This window comes from Chaetomium fimeti, assembly GCF_033439085.1.
Source record: "Chaetomium fimeti strain CBS 168.71 chromosome Unknown B0H64scaffold_11, whole genome shotgun sequence".
In the NCBI taxonomy this organism is placed as follows: Eukaryota; Fungi; Ascomycota; class Sordariomycetes; order Sordariales; family Chaetomiaceae; genus Chaetomium; species Chaetomium fimeti.
Window position 1 is genome coordinate 702945 of NW_026944339.1, and position 23557 is coordinate 726501.

Sequence of the window (23557 nt, forward strand, 5' to 3'; positions counted from 1 at the left end):
GAAGAGTCTCGGCGGCCGTGTAAGGTAGGTACCTAGGTACTGAATATCTCATGGCAGACCATCTGCACATAATTGTCTACTCGGCGCCTCCGTTTCAGTCCCAACTTGCGCTCTCCACTCGACGTAGGTCAAACCCACCTTGCAGGCCAGAAGCAAATCCCTACATACGCACCACATATACGGCATCTCTCTGCTCATCCTCGAACCCCCCTTCGCAACACTCTTTCTCTCCCCCGCAGCGTCTCTCATCGCTTTTCCCCGCCCCACTCCTTCACCCTTTTCGTCGCAATGGATGATGCCTCCAGCACTACCGACGCCGTCGGCATCGTCTCAACAGTTGCGTCAGTTGTGTCGGCTTTCATTGCCGGGATCACGCTGTTCACGGTGTACATTGCCGCGCTGCAGCTCGCGTCCCAAAATAGGATGTATCGACTCGGCCTCTCCTGGAGAGCCATCGGCCCTTGGAAACAGAAAGTCGCCAGTTCAAGCTATTTCGGGCTCCGCCGAAAAGTTTCCGTCCCTGTTGTCTCGATCAGTTCCCTCGTCAAACTTGGTTGGAAGCCCCGCTTCACCTTCCCCGACGGATTCTCCACTTAGCCGTTTATACCGGATACTGAAAAACGTATAACGGCTCACCCTTTGAGCTAATATCACCCCGCTGGCTTAATTAAACTGTTCAAGGCCCTTGAGCTATTGTTTGATGGTTGATCTCCGGCTTGGGGCCTATAAGCAGCTCAAATCGTGGGGGACTCCTTCCCTCGAGCGGGAAGCTAACCGCTCTTGCCCCCTTGAACCATCAGTCAACGGCTCAAGGAAGGAACAGCTTCACTGAATGAGCCGCTCGTTAATCGTGAGCTGTTTACTTCCAGCTTATGGACGTGAGCTAATATAATCCGGCTCGTGGAGGTCCGGTATGCGCAGCTAAGCAGGGTGCCAAACCCTGATCTGGAGGACGGTCCGAATAACGTTCAGGCCAAGGCGAGCTGGGTTACCTTCATGCAGGCTCTCGGCATGGACCCTGAGTCTCCACCAGAGGAGAAAGATCTGTACGAAATGCAGGATGCTTCGGAACTCGTCAACGGCGTTATCCCGATGCCATGGGAGGGCAAAAACCTTGTTGCCATCTGCTCCATTCTCGGCTTCCAGTCGCATGAGAAAAGGCCAAGCTACCAGAACCCAATGCCTTTGCCCATGCAATGGTCGGGGCCTCTAGGCTGGTTGCAGTTTAGGTCCAGTACAAACGCCTGTGTCGTGGAGTTTCGGAGCCGTATGTCAGTATCCGACCAAATCCCGCATGACATCCACCGCTACTGGCAGGACTTCGACATGCCACAAGAACCTCACTTTCTACATTCTCGCCTGTGGAACGCTATTGGAGGGCTTTCCCTTGCCGGCGGAAGGGCGCTCTACCTTGGTGGCGCCGACAGAGACAAGGGACCGCGTGACATGGAGACCGAGACCGCCAAGGAAGAGCGAACGCAAGCCAAGCTGTTCGAAGACCTTACGTCCGAAGACCTCTCGAGCGAAAACATTCTCCTCAAGCTCTACGGAAAGAAGAAAGACCGCCCCAAGGCCCTCCAGCGCGATTCTAATCGCAGCAACCCCAGTCAGGTCGAGCGTGGTGCTAACAACCCGGGAAGGCCGGGTATCCTCGATGATTTGCTGAGGGAGGAGTTGGGTAAGCTCGGAAACACTTGCAGGATGAAAGAACTTCTCAGACCCTGTCCTGGCCTCCTCTCTGTTGCCATCAATGGGGAGCTAGCGGATAGCCGGGGTCTCGAAATCCATACGTGCGAAGAGCACGACCGCAAATATGTCCCCGACGACGAGGACATTGATGCCGGTCTCTACCCCCACCACATTGGGGACCTCTATATGGGCAAAGATCTGCTCAAGCTCGTGAAGGATGCACTGTTGCTTCTCAGACCAGACGGCTTTTACTTCTCCCCTACCCATCCGCTGATGTCCGACCTGATGGAGGCATACGGTCATATCGAGCAGCAGTCCAACAAAGCCATGCAGATCTTCCCAGATTGCGGTAATACAACCTTCCCGGCGGAGGCTATCCACCTTCGGAGTGCCATGATCCTCTGCAATAATCTGCAGAGCACACGAAAGACATCGTATGCTGTTTTCTCCGTCAATGATATGCGCATCCTCGCCAAGGCCTCGCATTCTCTGAAGCCCATCATCTCCGGCAATCGAGCCGCGTCGGGCGACGGGCGGGACCTGATCTGGGCGATCTTGCACCGTCCCGATCTCTCCGGCAGGATTCGTGAGTCTCTATCTCTGGGGAACATTTCTATTTCCCAGTTCATACAAGCAACAGTGCAATGCAACGACGGCGTCCTCGACTGTTCATCCATACCCGGACTCGGCGACCCGTTGGTGGAGAAGTCGGCACAGTTCAGCATCCCGTTGGTTGGGGATGGCGAGTACACCGGCTTGCAGGTGCTGGCGGCTCTGGCTGATGTTTTCATTACCTATTATTGGATCAACAAGAGATGGATCACTGATGTCGCCGTGTACGATTGGACCATTCCGCAGAGTGTGACGATGTGTTGAAAGCCCTGCCGACGGCCGTGTGAGCACGAATGCCGTGGCTGCCATGGGATACCATAGCAGGCAGATGCTGGAACGCTGGACAACAGGGACTGCTTGGGAGGGACAGGTTTTTGTTAAGTCAGTTCTTTCAGGCGTTCGCATCAGGAAAACGGCAATGATCATCCATTCTCACATAAATAGATACCCATTCTTAAATTAGGTACACTTTTCAACGTTACCCCCCAACAGCCCAGCGTATGATGTCCCACCAGCCGTGACCACCCTTGCCACCCGGCCCGTTTCGTGAATTCTTAAAAGGATCTTTGGCAAGCCCGTAGCGAAAATGAATATACCTACTTAGTAGTGCAAGTACGATGGTGGGTACCTGCTTTTTACATATTAAACCTGTCAAACACCGTGCATATCACCTAGAAAACGCTCACAGTGCTCCCAAGAGGCAAGATCGTAGGTTGACTCAAGTCCCACAAGTCATACCATCGCCATTTTGGCGCGCATGCATAGATCACGGTCTATTCTTCAAAGATAGCGCTGTACATACTGGCTAACTGCCGCTGTCCCTCCAGTAACCCACTCTTGGTCAGGGTCCTGCATCTATTTACTTATGGAGCTGCGGAATCCACAGGCCGATAGGGAGCACTGTTTGGGTAGCGTGAGGAAGGCCCGCGAGAAGACCAGTAGATTACTAAACCAGATGCGAAAGAATTGGTACTAGGGGCCTGGCTGCTAGCCAGCTGGCGAGACAAGGCTCTCGTATTATCTGTTTGTGGCAACACAACGGAGATATGGCATCACAATTCACGGTTTCTGCGGAATCCGGATCAACACGCATACCTGCAACCCTTGAGCGGGGTCGGCCGAAAAGCCTGATCCCTTGGCTGCCTTGGTTAAGTTGCTACGTCGCCGGGTAATGGCGATGCGAACTAATCATCTGTCTCGGGCCTCCCCCAACAGGGCGCTGGTTAATATGTAGGCGATAGAGTTTCGATGATCATCTTATCGCCCCGCCCGGCATATAGATGTGGTAGTTATACCGCTTTATACAACCAGTCTCTCCCAGGGTTGGCCTGCACTTATAAGTGTCCATGGGGCCGGCACCGGGCGGACCTACGGTCTCTGCCTCGTTCATGTCCTTACTTTCGTATATCCCCCCTGATCAAACCAATCCATAGCCGAGATGAAGTCTTCTTGCGTCGCCACGCTTGCGCTAGTCGCCCGTGTCCAGGCAGGCCTTCGCTTCGGGTGCTCGTCCTTGACCACCCAGCGACTTGACCCCGTCGTCGAGCCTGGGAGGACCCCCTCCTCTCACGTCCATCACATCGTCGGTGGAAATGCCTTCAATGCTACGATGGAGGGCGACGTTGGCGAGAGGGCCACTTGCACCACCTGCGAGATGTCTGAAGACTTTTCCAACTACTGGACCGCCGTCTTGTACTTCAAACATCCGACCAACGGCTCTTACCACCGGGTGCCTGTCGTCAACAACGCCGCTCTCGCCCCAGGCACCACTGGCGGGATTACCGTTTATTACACTCAGTTTGACTTCTGGGATGACAACACAGAGAAGCAACCCATCAAAGCCTTTCCACCAGTGGGTCTGTTACATGCTATCCCCCCTTCCCATTCTAATTCGCCGTTAGGGCTTTCGTATGACCGTTGGCAGCCCGACGACAACCGACCCTGATGTGGCAAAGTCGAACGTCGGACTGCGCTACAACTGCCTGCAGACCCTCTTGGACAGAGGTCGGGAACTGGTCGACTTCCCAGACAAGCCATGCCCAGCCGGCATCTTCGCCGTTCAACACTTCCCCGCGTTAGTAACCGAGTTCATCATAAAACCTTGCAGCGTGTCGCTAACCATCACCAGATGCTGGGACGGCAAGAACATCGACAGCCCCGACCACCAGTCGCACATGTTCAACACGATGGACCGGGGCGGCTTCATGAACGCGCCACCGTGCCCGGAGTCGCACCCAGTGCGCGTGCCGCAGGTGACGTACGAGACGGTGTGGGACACGACCAAGTTCAACGACATGTGGCCCGAGGGCGCGCCCAACCCCTTCGTGTGGAGCTTCGAGGGCACCAGCGGCTACGGCACCCACGCCGACTACATGTTCGGCTGGAAGGGCGACTCGCTGCAGCGCGCTATGGATACCGAGGATTGCTTTTATGATGGTTGCGGGTCTATCACCAAGCAGGCGATGTCTGTTGCCAATGAGTGTACCGTGGAGGACTTTGTCGGGGAGGAGACGGATGGATGTAGGTGTGCCCATAGCCTGGGAGAAGAAACGGAAACGCTAACCTTTTTTAGGGCTCGAATACCTTCCGGGACAAGGACCGGCGAACTAGATGGACTGGACTTGGCATACCAATTCGTCGTAGGGGGGTTTGGGCCGCTTCAGAAGATTTTAGAGTAGGTTGTTAGCCCTTACTAGGTACCTACCGAGTGCTGTCAACGGAAATATGCTACAATGTCCCTTACAAAGCCACCTTGGCATGACGCCGCCGTCGGCGTAATCGGTTCATACGTTAGAACTCGCATTCCTTGTATTAGATCCCCAGATCTATACTCTCTTCACCCAGAGTCATGGTAAAAGGCTTGGGCCCAGGGCCGCCGGTGTAGGAAGCCACCTATGATTTTGAATAACCAGATCCTTCCATGAGTTGTACCCAAATTAACACACAAGCCATCCGCAAGAAGACGCCTCTGGAAAAGTAACCGCTAATTTCTTGTTCGGGCAAACGGAGTGGTACGTTGGGTGAGTGGGTTAGGGTGGACCAGGATGAACCTGGAAGAGAGAGGCAAAACGTCAAAAACATACAACACCAGGGATTCGCTGGTCGTCACCGACCCAACTACTAGTCTGGCCCTTACTTGTTTGACTCGGGGAGAGCGGACGGGATCCCGTATTTTCAAGTAGGTATGGTCGTATGTAGGAGTTCGGAGGAAAAGGGATGATTATATTAGTGGTGGTTAGAACCGCAGCCGTAACCGGCCCAATGGTTGAACGCTACATTTATTCTTCTTCATTTTTAATACCCCCGGCATCGCGGCCATCAAGACATTGCCATAACTACCTACCTATAAGTTAGGTTCACTATGGGCATTGTACTCGCCGCTAACGTAGAGTGGAGGTGGTATCCCGAATTCATTGAACGTTCGGTCTGGTCAATCTGCGTCCGGAATATACCATATACAGAGGAAGTGAAGAACGACCGCTTCGCTTCAATTAATTCTCTAGGCTGTAGGAATGGTGATAGTTGATGTCCACTTGTACAGGTGGTAGGAAGCTAGTTATATAGAGTAATGAAACCGCAACGCCACCTTTCTAGGCTTGGTTAGGTTGCTGCAAGTGATAGAGTCTACAATTGGTGGTATGGTGTATTTTGCTGCCGGCAAGTATACCTAGGTGAGAGCGAAGGCGAGCCGCAATTGGACGGAAGCGTGTCTCGGATCGGCGTGAGGGTGCGGGGGTTGAAGCCCGACGGCGGTGTCTTGTGCGACGTAACTCGTTGTTGTGGTGGTCGCTTCTGCTAACCGAATGATCCCAACTTCAGGTTCCAAGAGTCCAGCACTAGGGTGACCTTAGGTGCCACCATGACGAACAATTTCCTCCCGCGGTCAGACTCAGAGGGTCTGGAATCTCTTGATCAAACCGAAGATAAGCGCAACAGCCTTGATGCCTACCTGGCAGGCATCGGGCTCGCTAAATGGAGAACCGAAATCCATTCCGCCATCGCCCAGGGGGCTCAAGATGTACTCGCCATCATGACACAACCATGGTCGGTCGATGAGATACGGGATGTCGCCCGCAGGATGCAACACTCCCCCGAAGGCATCCTCCAGGTGACAAACATCATGTGGTACCTCACCTTCCTTGGCATCGAACGCGGCCAGACCTTTGTGACGGGCGCGTATCTCTGTCGAGATCCAGAAGGCCGGTTGTCGGCCTACTTCGGCGGCATGGGCACACCACGCATCAGCAGCCATTTGAAGAGACAAAGCTCCCCGGGATGCACCACTGGCATTGATCTTCGTCTCCCCGCGGGCAATTTCGGTATTTCAGAACCACCACCTCCTCCGCTTCCCCATGGCCACTGTCATGTTCTCTCGATTGCCATCGTTAACGACAAACGGCGAGGAAACTGTCTGTATCTCAAACCCGAGCGCTACGGCGTCCGTGGAATTCGCAACTTGGCCCACCACGCTGTCATGTATGGCAAGTCGTTGAAGCGCAAGCACACCTTTGGCGGGAACGAAGTCCCTGGGATGCGTAAGGAGCGTATCCCGGATGACTTCGTGGCCGCCTTCGCCGAGGCGGTTACTCCGCTTGACGGCGGGTCAGATGCCATTGCTGAGGTTGGCCGTCGGGGTAAGGGCGAGGGGATAGGTGGGATGCATGAGTTTCTGACGAGGAGGTTAGGGGATGGAGGTACGGCGCTGCCTGAGGGGTCTGAGAAGCGCATACGGCATCTTCTAGAGCGGCTTGAGTCTGCGTACGACTTTGTTGATCTACGGTTTGGCAATGAGGTTGTTATCGACCTCCCGGCTGAGGTCAAGAGGTCACTTCCAGAAGCGTCGGGCGTTATTGGTCCGTCACTATTGCTACGGTGGCCGTCTCCGGACGCTACTCGATAGGACGCGTGGTAAATAAGGTACCTACCTACCTTAGGTAGCTCTACCAAGCTCCTTCTTGCGGGATAAAACTCATAGTGTGAAGTATCAGTGAGAGTATACATTGAGTCTCTCTGCTTTGTTCGAACGGCTCTTCGGCAATGTATATACCGGATAATGCTACCTGCTCTTTTACGCTAAAATAGATGTAGAGGTCACAAGCTATGGTGGGCAACGGAGCCCTGTAGCTCCGTCTTGGTCTCTCTGCCTATAGATATTGGGCATCTTCCCTCCACACCATCGGGATACGGCGCACAAATAAACCGACTCTCGACGGCGCGATTCGAGAACCTCTTGCCAATAGAAACGTCCCTCATATCGTTAATCACGACGCACCCCGATGTGGCCCGTAGCACCTGCGGCCTGGGGTTACTCCGGGGGGGGTCAATAGCGCCGGAGACAGTACTGTTTTCATCCACATCGTCCTGCTTCTGCCCAACTTGGGACTGTATCCCCGGGGGCGCAGGGATCAAGCAACCTTTTGGCTCTGTTTCCCCAACTTTCATCGAAAATACGACCTCTTGTCCGATGCCAAGGCGGCCCCCCTCATGAACCCGTGCCAGATGGGAACCACAAGTCCCCAGGTGCCGAGGCCCGCATGGGAATCTGGGTCAATGTCTGGCATCTGATCGATATCGATTGAGCGAGGTGCATGTCGTTGGGAGCAGAGGATGGCAGCCAGCACCAAACATACTCGCATCAGTCAAACCCACATTGGTTTGGCTGATGTCGTGTATTTACGGTTTACTTCAAAGGTTGTGGAGATCCGGGATCCCGGGTTGCCCCTGATGATCGTCCACAACCATGGACGGTGGATCGACGATCTCCCAAGAGCTTGGGACGACATTGGGACAGTGATACTGGCAAACCTGCCTTGGGGAAGGATCAAACTGGGGGATCACGATCAATAGCCACGGCAACGAGATCCCGATCATGCGCGGCCTCGTTAGCACGGCCAACCCAACCTCCACCTACGTTGCACATGCTACCCAACCACCCAATCACACAGTGCAGCTACTGCGGTCCTACTTACCTTTCCCAGTGTGGATGACCCTTGCTTACATTGGGCTTCAGGAGAACTTGGAAGTACTGGTCGGCTAGGTTGTTTACCACAAGCATGTGGACGCAGCGAGGCCGAGATCGGGTGTAGCGCAGCGGACTGGGCAGGGAGTCTAGGCTATTAAACGAGGCCCGTCTCCGTCTGGTCGAACCGGAAGATTCCCGTATTTCTGTCGCCTATTTACCTACCTCAAGCTTCAGTTGGCTGTTCCTCCTGTTCCGCAATGCTGTCCACGACCAAAGCTGCGGCCGGACTCGTCCTGGCCGCAGCAGGAGCTCTCGCCTTCGATGGCGGCGCCGCCATCGTGACACCCGGCCTTTCTTGCGGTGGTGACAACCCATGCGCTCCTCAGGTCTCGGCCGTCCCTACCTGTGCAACCAGCTGCATCGAATCAGCCGCCAGCAATCTTGGCTGCGTCGGCGACGACTACAGCTGTCACTGCGCCAAGTACGACGCCATTCAGAACTCCGCCATCAACTGCGTGTTGGGTGCTTGCGGGCTCGGGGGTGCCCTGCAGGTCCCAGATGCCGTCGGTGCCCTCTGCAGCTGCGTGACCGCCAACCCGACCACTCCTTGTAACGAGCCTACGTCGTCCGCCCTTATCGAGACAACCACCTCAACTAGCACCATCGACACCACCACTTCGACTTCCAGGCCCCCAAATCCGACACCTACCTCCGCCTCCTCCTCCCCATCCTCCTCCTCCACCATCATCAAGCCCGAACCCACCCCCACCACTCCCACAACCACGACCCCACCCCCCACAACCTGCCCACACCCCTGCGCCCCCTCTATCAGCGCCGTCCCCGCCTGCGCAACAAGCTGCATCGTCTCGGCGGCATCCGCCGTCGGCTGCAGCGATAACAACGACTATCCCTGCCGGTGTGCCTCGTCAGCCGCCATTCAGCAGTCGGCCGTCGGGTGTGTGCTGGGCGCGTGCGCGCTGGACGAGGCGCTAAGAGTTGTGGATGCCGTGGGGGCGCTGTGTGCTTGTGTGACGGCTTCGCCGGTGACGGGGTGTGGGGGGGATGGGGAGGGGACGGGGAGTGTGAGTGTGAGTGTGACTGAAACGGTGACGGGGAGTGGGGGAGGGGGAGTGACGGAGACGGGTACGTCTACAACGGAGGGTGAGGTGTCTTCGTCGGGGTTTGTTACCGAGACAAGGACGGACAAGGTTACGACGTCGGTTTGTGAGAGTAGTGAGGAGACAGTGACGCCTACCGCGGGGCCTACTTGTAGCTTGGGGTGTGATGGGGGTGATGGTGACGACGATGATGGCGATGATGGCGATGATGGCAATGATGGTGGTGATGATGGCGGCGAGGATGGTAACGACGACGGTAACGAGGATGGCAACGGTGATGGTGGTGGCAATGACGGTTCCGGGGAAGGGGAGGATGACAATGATGAGGATGACTCTTGGCCTGGACCGAGCCCCTCGAGCTCTCCGAGTGGCATTCCTGGCGGAGACGGTCATGGTGGTGACAATGGCAACGATAGCGGCGCTGGTGGTGGGTCGACGACCTTGCCGACACCACCGGTCGAAACCGCTGGCGCATCCAACATTGCACCGGCTCGGTCTGGGTCTTTGGCGGCCTTAATTGCCGCGGCTGTTGCCCTCCTCTGAGAGATCAACAACGGCTGTTTCTTATCCGCTTAACTCTTGCAAAGTACCTATCTCATGGACCTGGTAATTAGTGGTAATCTTGCAGCCTATGAGGTTCTAGAAGCATAACCCGTTTCTTTCACCCCACTTCTAGAGGGTTTCACGTGTGGATTATGTAGCCGTATCCCGCTTTCGCGAGCTTGCCTTCGCCCCAACGGTTCCGTCGTGCTACGATGGCCCCGGACAGTATTAGAAGTTCATCTAACAGAATCGAATGCGATGGTAGAACAGATGTGCCTTCATTCACCGCTACTTGAATCCAATGACCATGGCCTATAGAGACAACTCTTGTCCAGCCTGGCCCTTCGATGTGATCGAAAGCTGACGATTTATCTCTCCTGCCATCGCACCTTGTTACTAATAAGGCGAAGTTGTCAGCCGGGGGTATTGCGTGATCAACGACGAAACCGGGGAGTTCGGCCCATGGAACTTGGGAACACGGCCCAGTTGAGCAACCCCACTCAAGGTTCTCTTACGGACATACTCGGACAAGGTCGAACCACACAACATGGAATACGAGGTATGGTCGTATATAATAAGTCACTCTGCTCGTGCGCCTCGAAGTACATGATGCTATTGTTGCCCGATGGCACCTAGGGTGCCCATGTATAACCAAGCCTCGTCGCCATCCCGGGGGAAATGGAGACTGAGTGACTGTTGACTTGTAAGAAGTCATGCGTACATGAGTGCAGAGAGTTTCCCGCATTTCCTTGAACCGTTACAGACGATAAACTCAACCATGACTTACAGAGTTGTAGCCTGAAGTCAGCTTGGCTAGGTAACCTACGATGATGTCGCTCATGATTCAGCCCCTTTTCGCACGCCCCCATTTACCGAGCTCAACCACTTCGACCAGCCCAACTTCTATATAAACGATGGCTTGCCGCTATCAATATCAAGCAATTCATCGCTCGAAGACATATCTTATAGGGACAAGCTAGCGTTCAGTTACAGCACTGAGGACTTGTCCGTCATTCCCGAGTCAGGCCCGGCCAACGCCGCCAGCTAGCTCTAGCGGCCGCCGCCATATATCCCAGACCACCCCAACGTCCGCATTGCAGGGACTATAGTCCCACATTGAGCACCTATAGCGACCTCAGTAATGGGACCCTCATCGTCTACAGTGACGCCGAAGCCAGTCACACAACGGGGACACGACCACCTCACCAAGCTTCTCCTGACATCGGGTTCGTCTCTCCAATCCTGGCCGTCTGTGGGGTCTCCCGCGTCGCTACGCGTCCCTCAGGACCACCATGGTGTCCCGATGACATCCATCCCGCCAAGCCCTGCCACCTCGCCTCCGTTCCGGGCAACGGTCCGCCAGCCCCACAACTCATACGGACCCCGTCCTTCGTCCTCAGTGAGCACCCACCCTGCTACCCACGTTCCTCCTACGTTAGAGGACCAGGACCCACCACCGAACTTTCCCCGTTTCATCAACCCGATCCCAAACAGTAACCGCGATACCTTCCGCCCCTTATTGCAAGGATCCGAACCCCTCGATGCCTCGGAGCGGCACACCCTGCCGCAGCTAGGAGTCAGCAACAACAACATATACCAACATGCTCCCGCCGTCTGGGTGCTTCGCGCTCCCTCGCAACCCTGCGACCCCCCGCCATCCCTATAGCGCCGCAGCTCAGCCTTCTACTTTCCCAAGGACCCTGCCGCTGTCAACCTCCAAACGCCGCGGCCCGACGCCGGGGCCCATAAGACCCAGTTAACCTCGTTGCCCTTATGAAGGAGGGCTAGACGGGGAAGCGAGCCGCGGCGCTGTGGGAAGCACGGCGTCGGGGCGTGAATGTTGTGGACCTGGGAGACGGCCGAGGTTCGGTACATGGTACTGCTTTGCGGGCGCTTGCTAGGAAGGAGCATGGGTGGGATGGTGAAACAGGGTAGCTGTGGGCTTTTGGGACTTCTAGGGGGTTTGGGTTGTCCGTATGGCAGGTCGGGAAGTTGCCGGGTTCGGGCTCGGGTTCGAGAGTCGAGTGTCTAGGGGTAAAGATCCCTTGCTGGGCGTGGTATGGGCGAGCAGATTTGATTAGCTGCAGGGAAGCGAAGTGTTTGTGGTTCTTGGTTAGCTTAAGGTATTTGCTTTGGCGATGTAAATTGGAAGTTCCCTTATGGAGGTAGGTCGGTATCTAGTTCTGGAAATTGATCCTATCGTTCCGAGCTACTCGAGTTCACATCGGTTGCTTGTGTCTCGTCATACTCATTCATGTGCTTACCTGGGTACACTTTCACCCCGGCACTTTCATTAAGCCCAAGCCTGTTAACCATTAGGTAACAACAAGGTACGTCTGCCTTCACAGAAACAACTCGTCGTGAATACAGTCCTCCGCCCATTATGTCACTTGTTACTCGACGAGTCGTCACAAAAGGACCGAATGGGCGAGGCCAGGTTGCAGGAAGGTGCCAGCTAAGGCCTCGTCGCGTTCGGATGTGCGTTAAAACGGCCTCTATAGGGCGGCGTGGCAACACAAAGCTCGTTCTAATCGGCAGGCATCGTGGGTGAAGAAAGTTAAGTGACTTTGGGTATATTTCCTTTCTTCTAACAGTAATAATAAATACTCTTTTCCTGCGATATAATTATCCGCGCCCATCTCTAGCTACGTGAAATCACCTATAATCTTCGTCCGTGTACATGTACAAGTCCAACACCACAATCCTTCCATATCCATGCGCCATCCAATTATTCCCCTTCCATCTCGAGAGCTTTTGTCTCAATCTTTGGCATGACACACCCATTCGCCTACTTCCAATACACATCCATCCAGAACCAATTCCCCGGGTTGGCCGCCGCCGCCGCCGTCCGTCCACCGCCCTTCCGAATCGGCTTGGGCCCGTTCACATGCTGATACAGGCGGTCGCTCGGCAGATTCGGCGCGTACCGCATCTTGCCAGGCGCCTTCCTCGCCTTCGGCGGCACCTTCACCATCCTCCCGTGCTCGTCATACACGACGCTCCGCCGCACCTCCTTGCCCTTGCCCTTGTTCTTCCTGTCCGCCCTCGCGGCCTTCTTGTCCTTCCTGTCTTGCTTCTTCTTCTTTTTCTTGTCTGGGATGTCCTCGAAGTTGCCGTCGTCCATGACGTCAGCCATGGCCGACTGCCGCGCGCCGGACTCGCCCTGGTGCAGCTGCGGGCTGCCCGTCCTCACGCGGCCGACGCGGGCTTCGTCCGATTGGTTGAGGTTGCCCATCTCGATGTCGTTGTTCTTCTTTGGCTTGGCACCGAAGAGGCTGGCGAAGAAACCGCGCTTTTTGGGCTGCTGGTTGATGGTGTCCGGGTTGGTGTTTTGTGTGGTGGATTTGGTCTTCTTTTTGGAGCCGAAGAGGGTGGCGAAGAACCCCTTCTTCTTTGGCTTCTGGGTGGAGTCATGGACATTGGTGTTGTTGTTGTTGTAGCCGTCTTGTCTCATGGTGTTGTCATAGTTGACGGGTTCCTGACCGGAGAAAGTTTCCATCGGGTATTCCTCGCCGGTCCCGTTCGCGTTCCGGTTATTCTTCTTCTTTTGCTTCTTGCTGGAGCCGAACAGACCCGCAAACCACCCGGTTTTCTTTGCAGGTTTGTTGGATCCATCATTGTAAGGATCGCCGGTGTTCTGGACCTGAGTGTTGCGTTGCTTGGATTTGCTCGGTCCGAACAGTCCAGCAAAAAAGCCTTTCTTCTTGGCCGGCCGTTGGGGATCGACATTGAAGTTATCTCCATGTTGTTGTGAACCGCCGTTGTAGTCATCGACATATTGCTGAGAACCGTTATTGAAGTCGCCGCCATACTGTTGGGAACCACCGTTGAAGTCATCGCCATACTGCTGAGGGCCGTTCAAGTCATTGCCATGTTGGTTCCGGGATTTCGACTTGGACCCAAATAGTCCAGCGAAGAAGCCTCGTTTCTTGGTGGGTTGCTGGGAACCATTGTTGAAGCCATCATTGAAGCCACCCTCGTTCTGGTTCCGAGGTCTAGACTTCGACCCAAACAACCCAGCGAAGAATCCCTTCTTCTTCGCTGGCTGCTGGGAGCCATAGCCATCGTTGAAGCCAGCACCTTGCTGGTTTCGAGATTTGGACTTCGACCCGAATAGGCCAGCGAAGAATCCTTGCTTCTTCGCCGGTTGGTTGATACCGTTCTCCTGGCCGTTCTGCTGGCCGTTCAAATCTTGGTCCATGTACTGGTTGTCGTATCCGTCGCCGTTCATGCCCTGCTCGTCCGGATACTGGCCGTTGGCGTACCCATCCTCGCCGATTGGGGCGTCAGGGTTGAACTGGTCGTTTTGCATGCTTGGGTCTTGGTCCCCCTGAAATTGTTGATTCTGGGCTTCGAGATCCCCCTCCTTCTTTTTGTTGCCGAACAGGCCGAACAGGCCCCTTTTGCCTTTGCTCTCCTTCTTGTCCACCGGGTCATTCTCATTCACGTCTTCCCATTCTCCATTTTGATCGGCCATCTCCCCATTTTGATCAACCATCGCGGGATCTTGCAGCGTGTTGTCGGGGTGCATCTCGCCATTGGGATCAGGCGAACGCATCTCATCTCCGGCCCCCACCACTCCTTCTGCAGCGAGGTGTTGGTCGTCCTTGTCAGCGTCGGCACCGTCCTTTGGTTTCTTCGAGCCGAAGAGTTTGGCTGCAAGAGCGGTGAAACTGAACCCAGAAGCCTTCACGTTCGCCGCATGGTAGTGTTCCTCGAGCTCTTCCGTAGCCCAGCCCATGGTTGCGGTCGACATGATCGGGAGCAGCCATTGGTATTTCTCCTTTTTATGCACCCTGTTCACTCCATGCCCGGCGGGCACGGGCAACCGTTCCTGATGCTCATCGTAGGTACCCACCATTTCCATTGGCTCATTTGTCTGGTAGGGTACCATATCCTCCGGGTGCTCGGTCGGTTCATCGGCATCATAGTACACATCGTGCGCCGGTTCAACGCCGGGTGGGTATTCTTCGTATTGTAACTCGGGTTGTTGCATCTCCTGTAGAGACGGCGAACGAGCTGGGGCATGATTGCCTGAGGCATAGCCGTCCGGGCCATACTCTTCTTGGTCTTCTGGGGCTGGAAACTCCGGGAGCATGTCGTTGTCAACGGGTTCCGGGGAGCGCATTTCCCGCGCATCATAATTGTCGAAGTGCTCCTCGTGCGGTTGTTCCATGTACTGGTCGTCGGCCGGGAAGTCATCATGAGGTTGCGCATTGTAATCGTCTTGGAAAGGTTCTTCCTGGTATTGGTCGTCGACTGGATAGTTGTCATGGGGTTGCTCGTCGTAAGCGTCATGGAAAGGCTGCTCCTGGTACTGGTCGTCGGCAGGGAAATCATCGTGATGTTGCTGATTGTAGTCGTCATGAAAAGGCTGTTCTTGGAATTGATCGTCGGCTGGGAAGTCATCCTGCGGTTGATCATTGTAATTGTCGTCGAAAGGCTGCTCTTCGAACGGTTGCTCGTCGAACGGTTGCTCTTGGAATTGATCATCAACCGGGAAGTCATCTCGCGGTTGATCGTTGTAGTCATCTTCGAAAGGTTGCTCTTCAAATGGTTGCTCTTGGAATTGGTCGTCAACTGGGAAGTCATCTTGTGGTTGATCGTTGTAGTTGTCCTCGAGCGGCGGCTCGTCGAAAGGTTGCTCTTGGAATTGGTCATTAACTGGGAAATCATCTTGTGGTTGGTCGGCGTAATTCTCCTCGAAAGGCTGTTCCTCAAAAGGCTGCTCATCGAAACGTTGCTCTTCGAACGGCTGCTCTTGGAATTGGTCGTCCATTGGGAAGTCACCTTGCGGTTGATCATTGTAATTCTCTTCGAAAGGCTGTTCCTCAAAAGGTTGCTCTTGGAATTGGTTGTCGGCTGGAAAGTCGTCTTGCGGCTGATCATTGTAATTCTCTTCAAAAGGCTGCTCTTGGAATTGGTCGTCAACCGGGAAGTCATCCTGCGGTTGCTCGTTGTAGTTGTCTTCGAAAGGTTGCTCTTCGAATGGCTGTTCGTCGAATGGTTGTTCGTCCAACGGTTGCTCTTCGAACGGTTGCTCTTCGAATGGTTGTTCGTCCAACGGTTGCTCTTCGAACGGTTGCTCTTCAAACGGTTGCTCTTCAAACGGTTGCTCTTCGAATGGCTGTTCGTCGAACGGTTCCTCTTCGAACGGTTGTTCTTCGAATGGCTGCTCCTGAAACTGGTCGTCGAGTGGCATGTCTTGGCCATCTCGCGCGGCGAAGTCATCCTCGACCGGGGCCTCATCGTATTGGTCATCGAAGTTGTCTTCAAGTGGTGGATCCTGAAACTGGTCATCGAAACCGTCCCCCGGGTCGTCAAATCCATCTTCAGGACCGGGCGACGGTAATGGGGGGACATCTTCATCTAGGGGCGGCGTCATTGGACCGAACTCGCTCCCGTCATATTGCGGAGCAGGGCTCATGGGTTGGTTGTCGCCCAAATCGTCCAGTGGAGGTGTAAGCGGCGGCTCTGGGGACATCAGAGCTTCGCCAGGGGGCGGTTCCTCAAACTCGTTGTTTTGGTAGCCCATGTTGTCCTGAAAACCATCATCCACGATGCCGGGCTCATCGAACTCATTCTGAGCAAAGTCGTCCTGATAAGGTTCGTCAAAGTTCTGTTCTGGAGCCGGCTCGTTAAGGTGATCATCGTACTGGTCAAAGCTTTCTTGGCCGCCACCCTGAGAGAAGTCGTCGATCGGATCCCCGTACCCTTCCCCAGAGTAGAGGCCATCATCATGAAACTGGTTCCCGCCATTTTGATCAACGTTGTCTTGCGGATATGCGTTGTCCATACCGGGATTACCGCCGTTGTCAAAAGGAAAGTTGTCTTGGCCTCCACCTTCGTCGAAGCCTCGGTCATTCGTGAGTTGTTCATCGAACGGCTGGTCATCAAAGGGCGCATCGTCCATAGGCGGCTGGTCATCAAAGGGTGCATCGTCCATCGGCGGTTGATCATCGAACGGCGCATCATCCATAGGCAGTTCGTCGAAGGTTTCTCCCTCAACTGGTTGTTCTTCGAAGGGCTGATCTTCAAGTGGAAGTTCCTCGTCAGCCTGGAAGTCCTCCTCGATTGGAAGCTCCTCCTCAGCTGGCAGATCCTCGACTGGGAATTCCTCCTCGGCTGGTAGATCGCCTTCAACCAGCGGATCATCATCAACTGGGAGCTCCTCCTCGGCTGGAAAGTCGTCGCCGGCTGGTAGTTCTTCTTCAGCCGGTAGTTCTTCTTCAGCCGGTAGTTCTTCTTCAGCCGGTAGATCGTCTTCAATCGGCATATCATCTTCGATCGGGGGTTCCTCCTCGAGGGGGAGCTCTTCTTCAACTGCAGGCTGTCCCTCCAGCTCATCGGCGAGCTGGTCATCAAAAGCCTTCGCTTCGATTCCTTCCTGGCCGCTTAAGTCTTCCTCCAATGGCGGCTCTTCGAAAGGCTCTTCTAGTTGGTCTTCGAATGGTTCGTCTTGGTCAAGTGGAGGTTCCTCAAGGGGCAGTTCATCCACATGAACCTCGTCGTCTAGTGGCTGATTATCCACGATCTGATCCTGATCAAATGGAACTGGTGACTCTAACGGCTCTAACTCTGCAGTTGGAACAGGGTCATCGTATGGAGGCGCATCGTCGTACGGAGCGGCATCATCATACGGAGCAGCATTGTCGTAGAGAGCCGGATCGTCGACAGGCGGTTGGCCATCGAACGTGCCGGTATCGTTGTATGCTCCGCCGTCGTCGTAAGTAGCGTCATTGAAAGCCCCGGAATCGTTGTAGCCCCCGTCGTCATAAGGAGCGGGGTCGTTAAAGGCCCCGGAATCATTGTAGCCCCCGTCGTCGTAAGGAGCGGGATCGTTGTAGGCGCCGGAGTCATTGTAAGCGCCGCCATCATCATAACCCCCTCCATCATAACCTCCACCGTCGTTGAACCCGCCGTCGTCGAAACCTCTAGTATCGTTTAAACCTCCACCGTCGTCGAAACCTCCACCATCGTTGTAGCCCCCACCATCATCAAATCCCCCATCGTTGAAACCTCCACCGTCGTCAAATCCTCTACTATCGTTAAATCCTCTACTATCGTCAAATCCTCCCCCATCGTTGAAACCTGCACCATCATCAAATCCTCCACCATCGTCAAATCCTCCACCATCGTCGAAGCCCCTTGCCTGATCATCAAATGGCTGATCATCGAAGGCCTGCTCTTGGAACTGGTCGTCAAAAGGGGCATCGTCAAGGGGTGCTTCATCAAACGGGGCATTGTCGAGTGGTGCTTCGTCAAATGGGGCATCATCGAGTGGTGCCTCGTCAAACGGGGCATCGTCGAGGGGTGCTTCATCAAAGGGCTGGTCGTCTGGAGGCATCTCGTCGTCAAAACCCCGTTCGCCATCCTCAAGAGGTATATCATCCTCCAAGGGAAGCTCTTCTTCCGTTGGGAATTCTTCGTCGGCGGGGAGTTCTTCCTCCAAGGGGGGCTCATCATCGAAAGGTGGCTCTTCATCGAGAGGTGGTTCTTCGTCGAGAGGGGGTTCCTCATCAAAAGGAGGCTCTTCGTCCAAGGGTAGTTCTTCCTCCAGGGGCAGTTCTTCGTCAAGAGGCGGCTCTTCGTCTAGGGGCAGTTCATCGTCCAGTGGTGCTTCTTCGTCAAGCGGCTCTTCTTCGAGGCCGCGCTCGCCATCGTCGAGAATTTCGCCCCCGTCCTCGAGGGCTTGCTCTTCGCCTATCTCTCCGTCAGCGAACTCGCCTTCAAGTTGATCGTCAGCAAGTTCGCCGTCAGCGAATTCCCCATCGACGTCGTCCACGGCCTCCTCGAAATCCCCGTCAGGAAGGGGTTCTTCTTCGGGGAGTTGGTCGTCAACAACCTCGTCGTCGTTTAATTCTCCTTCGACGAAGTCGGCGTCCTGTAACTCCTCAGGATTGTCGTCAAAGGCGGGCTCGCCCTCGATATATTCACCTTCGGGGGTGCCGTCCTGATAGTCGTCGGCGGGGTATCCGTCCCCGGCGTAGTCGTCGCCAGCGTAGTCGTCACCACCATAACCATCTCCAGAGTAATCACCGCCACCGCTGTCTCCGCCAGGGTATGAGTCATCGGCGAAACCTTCTTGTGGATAGCCGGCGTCGTCATATCCCCCTCCGTCGGCATAACCATCGTCACCGTAGCCCCCACCACCGCCGTAGCCGTCGTCCATGGGTTGCCCGCCGAAGTCGTCGGCGAAACCACGCTCGCCGTCCGCAGGGAATCCACCCTCGTCGAACCCGCCGTCTGCGAGCCCACCATCGTCGAATCCGCCATCGGCATATCCGTCTTCGGGGAATTCGCCACCAGCAAAATCGTCTTGGGGGAAGTCATCGGGGGGGAACTCACCATCAGCGAATTCGCCATCTTCTGGTAGGAACTCTCCCTCCCCTTCAGGCAGAAACTCTTCCTCCCCTTCCGGCAGGAACTCTTCCTCCCCTTCTGGTGGGAACTCTTCGCCTTCCATGAGCTCACCATCGGCGAATTCGCCGTCCTCAAGGCCGCGTTCACCGTCTTCTACAAACTCTCCTTCTTCGGGGTTGAATTCCTCGCCTTCGGCGGGAAAGCCGTCTTCACCTTCAGGGAGGAACTCCTCCTCCCCTTCCAGTGGAAACTCACCTTCGCCAAATTCCCCATCTTCTGGTGGGAACTCTTCCTCCCCTTCGGCCGGGAACTCACCTTCGCCTTCAGGGAGGAACTCCTCGTCGAGGCCGCGTTCGCCATCCTCGAGCATCTCCTCACCCATCCCGGGGTCGAACTCGCCATCCTCGGGGATTCCATCCTCGGCAAACTCGCCATCTTCAGGAAGCCCCTCATCGGCGAACTCACCCTCCTCAGCGAACTCGCCTTCATCAGCGAACTCCCCGTCGAGGCCGCGCTCGCCGTCTTCGCCATCGAGGAACTCCTCGTCAAGGGGTTCACCCTCGCCTTCAAAGGGTTCCTCCCCCTCGAGCGGTTCCTCGCCCTCGGCGAACTCGTCCTCAAGGGAGCGCTCCCCATCCTCGAGCGCCTCTTCCTCAGGGAATTCGCCTTCCTCTCCCTCGGCAAACTCCTCCTCCCCCTCTCCGAGCTCCTCTTCGTCCAGCTCCCCGTCTTCCAACCCCTCCTCATCCAATCCCCTCTCCCCATCCTCACCCTCGAACCCCTCCTCCCCCTCAGCAAACTCACCCTCGCCATCTTCAAACCCCGGCTCCCCATCCTCAGGAAGGAACTCCTCCTCACCCACATCCTGGACATCGCCATCGGCGAGGAGGTCTTCATCTTCATCCTCGCCGTCCACGTCGCTGTCCCAGGAGGTGTCGTGGGTCATGCCGGCCGGGCAGTGGGAGGCCGCCTCGGGGGTGTCGAGGATGGCAAACCCGTTGCGGGGTATGACGGAGTGGCCGTCGGTGAGGTAGGGCAGCGCGGGCTTTGCTTCTTCTTCTGGTGGGGGAAGGTCTGCATCGGCAGCCTGGAGGTCTTCGGCGAACTCTTCTTGTGGGGGTAGATCGTCCATGGACTCTTCTCGGGGAACATCGTCCATGAATTCTTCTTCGGGGCCATCCATGAACTCTTCTTGGGGAAGATCCTCGGCGAATTCTTCTTCTGGGAGATCGTCCATGAACTCTTCTTGGGGGAGATCTTGAGCGAAATCTTGAGTGGCGGTTGTGTCGGGGTCTGCGTTGAGCTCGTCGGCGTTGAGGCTAGAGTCAAATTCTTCGGGGATATCCTCGAGCTCGAGCTCGCGGCTATCGTCCTCTGGTAGGAATTCCGGATCCAAGGGGATCTCCTCGTCGCCGGGAATCTCTTCGCTGAAGGGCACCTCTTCCTCGAAGGAGATCTCTTCTTCGAGGGGCATGTCTTCGTCCAGTGGAAGGGGAGGTTGGATGCCGTCTTCCAAAGGAAGTTCGAGGTCTGCTTGTGGCTCGAGAGACGCATCATCGGCTAGGAATTCTTGGTTGTCTTCAACAAAATCCAAGTCTCGTGTGCCATCCTCGGGAACATCGTTCTCCGGGAGTCCCTCCTCATCCCCATACGCGTTCAGGAGGTCGTCTTCCTGTAGATCCTCTTCTATAAAGTAGAAGTCAGCTTCAACGAACCGGTCAGTATCCTAGTGATATTTGTGCTTACCAGTGTCCGATGGTGGCCCAGCCTCGCTCGCAATGTCGTCTTGGATTAATGGGGCGTAGTAGTTGTCGCCCATGGTGCTTTCTCTCGCGCCGCGTTGAACATTAAGCGGGGCTTGTCCGGCTTGAACGAGAGAAGGTTCAAACTCCCGCGCCTGCACTCCATCTCCTGATAACTCATTGTCATCAGCTGGAGTATCGTAATATGATCCCAGGTCTGGCTCTTGGTCGTCGTCGGGAACTGCCAAGCCGCGTTGCCCGTCGGGAATTTCGGGCTCACCATCGTCACGCTCATAGTCGCCGATGGTGAAGCCACCGGTTCCCAGAGTCTGGTTATCGGGATGAAGGAAGGCTTGCTGTTGGAACCCCGGCGCGGTCTCCCTGTCGCTACCGTATCCATGTTCCTCTTGGAGGGGTGTCAGACCGGCGGAAGGTGGAGGTAAAGAGTGGTGATCCGTGTCCACGACCAGGATAGGCGGTATGGGAGGCTTTACCACGGGCTCAGCGGCGAAGCTCTTGTTGATGCAAGGATTCTCGCGCCTTCGCCTGCCGCTTTTCCTCGCGGAGTAGCAGTCGTCCTTGGTGTGAGTCTCCCCGGCGCGATCTTTATGCCACGCTGCGCTCCAGTGCCACGGGCCACCCTCAGCGACAACCTTTCCATTCCAAGTCCCGAGGTACACCCAAAACGGGCTGATGACCCAATTGTTCTCAGTGAATGGCCCACCACACTTCCTGCACTCCATGTCGTCCATGTAATCTGACACCAATGGCGCCAAGAATCCGTTGATGGGCCCATCGCTGTCGAAGGGGTTGACGTGCTCGCAGGTGTTGCACCTCCAATATTCTGGCGTTTGGTCGAACTCGCCGGCGGGTAGGTGATCGATAGTTGCAATCTCGCGTGACCCCGAAGAGTCGACGATCATGCATGTTGGGCAATCGGTAAAAGGGTGATTGCATTCCTCGCACACCTCGAGCGGCTTGAACAGGCTGCAAGTCTCCCAGCACTTGCAGCATTTCCGCCGCGAGGGCACGCCCGCCCTCTCCTCCTCCGTGAATTCCTCTGGCGGTTTCGCGACGGGCAGAGAGAGCTGCCCACGCACGAAGGGTATACCTGGAGCTTGTTGCACATCGACATTCTCATGATGACCACAAGGCCACACATATTCGATTAGATTGGGGGGGTAATTTGTTGGACCCATCGTTGCTGCTTCATCCGCGGCCTCGTCTCCCAGCTGGGCTGCGAGGGCGGATTCTCAAGTGTGTTGTGTGGTATGGGGATCTGGATTCCTGAACAAGCAGCAATCCGGGGTCTCGGAGTAACGAGAATAGGTGCGAAGGGGCGCGCATGAGAAGCCCCCAAGACTCTTAAGGGAGAGGAATGGGATGGGCGAACTGTGGATGACGGTGATCGTCATGGCCACCAGGCGACCCGGCTTCAACCAGGGTCGAAACATTGTGGCAGTTGCCATTAATATTCGTTTCGAAACAGAACACCAGGTTGCCCGTCATGGCGTCGACCGCTTCGGGGGCTGCTGTTGGCCCACGGTCTCGATGTTTCGGCCTCTACGGCACAGAACCCTAACCCTGCGGGCGCAGCACAGCCATCGTTGCGATTCACCACCCAACCCATTTCGCTGCATCAGGTGGGTTGTGCTTTATCAATTTGATCCAATGCGTGACTGGGAAGTCGCATTGTCCTGGGTCGTTTTCAGCGTTGGTTTCTGACCTGTCGACCTTGAGAGGGAATCGATCCCAAAATTCAACCACCAGGTCGACCACGGTGTACGGGAAAAAAAGAAAGAAAAAAAAGGTCGGCGATCACCCGAGATCGACATCCGCGTTGGTTCTCGAAAGAAGGACTAAGTCAATGGTCGAGAGCAGCCTGACCATGGAGCCATGTTTTGCGCGGTCGCCTCTCTGGCCTGGCCGAGTGTTTGGTGGTGATGGTCTTCGGTCGGGTCTTGGCCCTGTCATGCGGCGAGTTAAACGCACTGATTGGGTAGCTGCAGAATCTGCGACAAGCAGACTCCACATCTGCGGGGCCGACCAATCCTTGGCCCGACCCTGTTGTTGGGCCCGATTTCAGTATTTGAGTACCGGAATCGCCCACTTCCCACTCCAACTGTCTCGTTCAACAAACCTTGTTACGCGGACCCCAAACACAACCTGATTCTCGCTCACACGATTTCGTTTTGAAAACACCGTGGACAAAAGGCAACGCGTCTGCGTGATCATTTTTTTCCGCTGACGTACCTCGGTATGCTAGCGCTGACCATGTAACCATCAGCTGTATCCACTGGTACATACCTGTGGTATTCAATACAGCTATCATCCCAGAATATGTGTAAATCGTGTGTCGGGGTCGAGCATGCCGTTTTCTGATTCCTCCGCTGCCGCCCCATCAGGCCCCACCAGGCACCATGGAATCCAATCACAGCCTTGGCTTCTCGGCCCCACTTTGTTCCTCGACACGAGGCTCCAGGTACCACACGCCAAACCCCGAGGTCAACTGGTCTTGATAAATACTT

At 55.5% G+C, this 23557-nt stretch overlaps 5 protein-coding genes across 5 annotated transcripts; 4 read left to right on the forward strand and 1 right to left on the reverse strand.

Annotated features, from left to right (window-relative positions):
* Positions 1-285: 285 nt before the first annotated feature.
* On the forward strand, positions 286-2750 carry B0H64DRAFT_427505 (uncharacterized protein; the record flags this gene model as incomplete). The annotated part of the gene is made up of 2 exons (XM_062805790.1): positions 286-543; positions 922-2750. The coding sequence occupies 2 exons, from the start codon at positions 289-291 to the stop codon at positions 2563-2565; spliced, it is 1899 nt and encodes a 632-aa protein (XP_062654574.1). The 3' UTR covers positions 2566-2750.
* A 783-nt stretch (positions 2751-3533) lies between these two features.
* B0H64DRAFT_451748 (uncharacterized protein) lies at positions 3534-5042 on the forward strand. Its single transcript, XM_062807179.1, has 4 exons — positions 3534-4153; positions 4203-4375; positions 4430-4821; positions 4874-5042. Exons 1-4 carry the CDS (start codon positions 3740-3742, stop codon positions 4909-4911), a joined length of 1017 nt encoding a protein of 338 aa, XP_062654575.1. The 5' UTR covers positions 3534-3739; the 3' UTR covers positions 4912-5042.
* A 1067-nt stretch (positions 5043-6109) lies between these two features.
* B0H64DRAFT_411239 (uncharacterized protein) lies at positions 6110-7362 on the forward strand. Its single transcript, XM_062804854.1, has one exon. The coding sequence runs from the start codon at positions 6161-6163 to the stop codon at positions 7199-7201; it is 1041 nt and encodes a 346-aa protein (XP_062654576.1). The 5' UTR covers positions 6110-6160; the 3' UTR covers positions 7202-7362.
* A 972-nt stretch (positions 7363-8334) lies between these two features.
* Positions 8335-10032, forward strand: B0H64DRAFT_51298 (uncharacterized protein). The gene has a single exon (XM_062808366.1). The coding sequence runs from the start codon at positions 8521-8523 to the stop codon at positions 9922-9924; it is 1404 nt and encodes a 467-aa protein (XP_062654577.1). The 5' UTR covers positions 8335-8520; the 3' UTR covers positions 9925-10032.
* Positions 10033-12492: 2460 nt separating this feature from the next.
* Positions 12493-22634, reverse strand: B0H64DRAFT_436428 (uncharacterized protein; the record flags this gene model as incomplete). Its single annotated transcript, XM_062806196.1, has 5 exons — positions 12493-19242; positions 19273-20991; positions 21034-22140; positions 22433-22561; positions 22613-22634. 5 exons carry the CDS (start codon positions 22632-22634, stop codon positions 12713-12715), a joined length of 9507 nt encoding a protein of 3168 aa, XP_062654578.1. The 3' UTR covers positions 12493-12712.
* Positions 22635-23557: the final 923 nt, after the last annotated feature.

Excerpts from the sequence above, each read along its gene's own strand:
- B0H64DRAFT_451748 (XM_062807179.1), top strand. The coding sequence starts at position 3,740 with ATGAAGTCTTCTTGCGTCGCCACGCTTGCGCTAGTCGCCCGTGTCCAG. Across the intron at positions 4,376-4,429 it reads GCCGTTCAACACTTCCCCGC|ATGCTGGGACGGCAAGAACA; the intron begins GTTAGTAACCGA and ends AACCATCACCAG. Across the intron at positions 4,822-4,873 it reads CGGGGAGGAGACGGATGGAT|GGCTCGAATACCTTCCGGGA; the intron begins GTAGGTGTGCCC and ends AACCTTTTTTAG.
- B0H64DRAFT_411239 (XM_062804854.1), top strand. The coding sequence starts at position 6,161 with ATGACGAACAATTTCCTCCCGCGGTCAGACTCAGAGGGTCTGGAATCT.
- B0H64DRAFT_51298 (XM_062808366.1), top strand. The coding sequence starts at position 8,521 with ATGCTGTCCACGACCAAAGCTGCGGCCGGACTCGTCCTGGCCGCAGCA.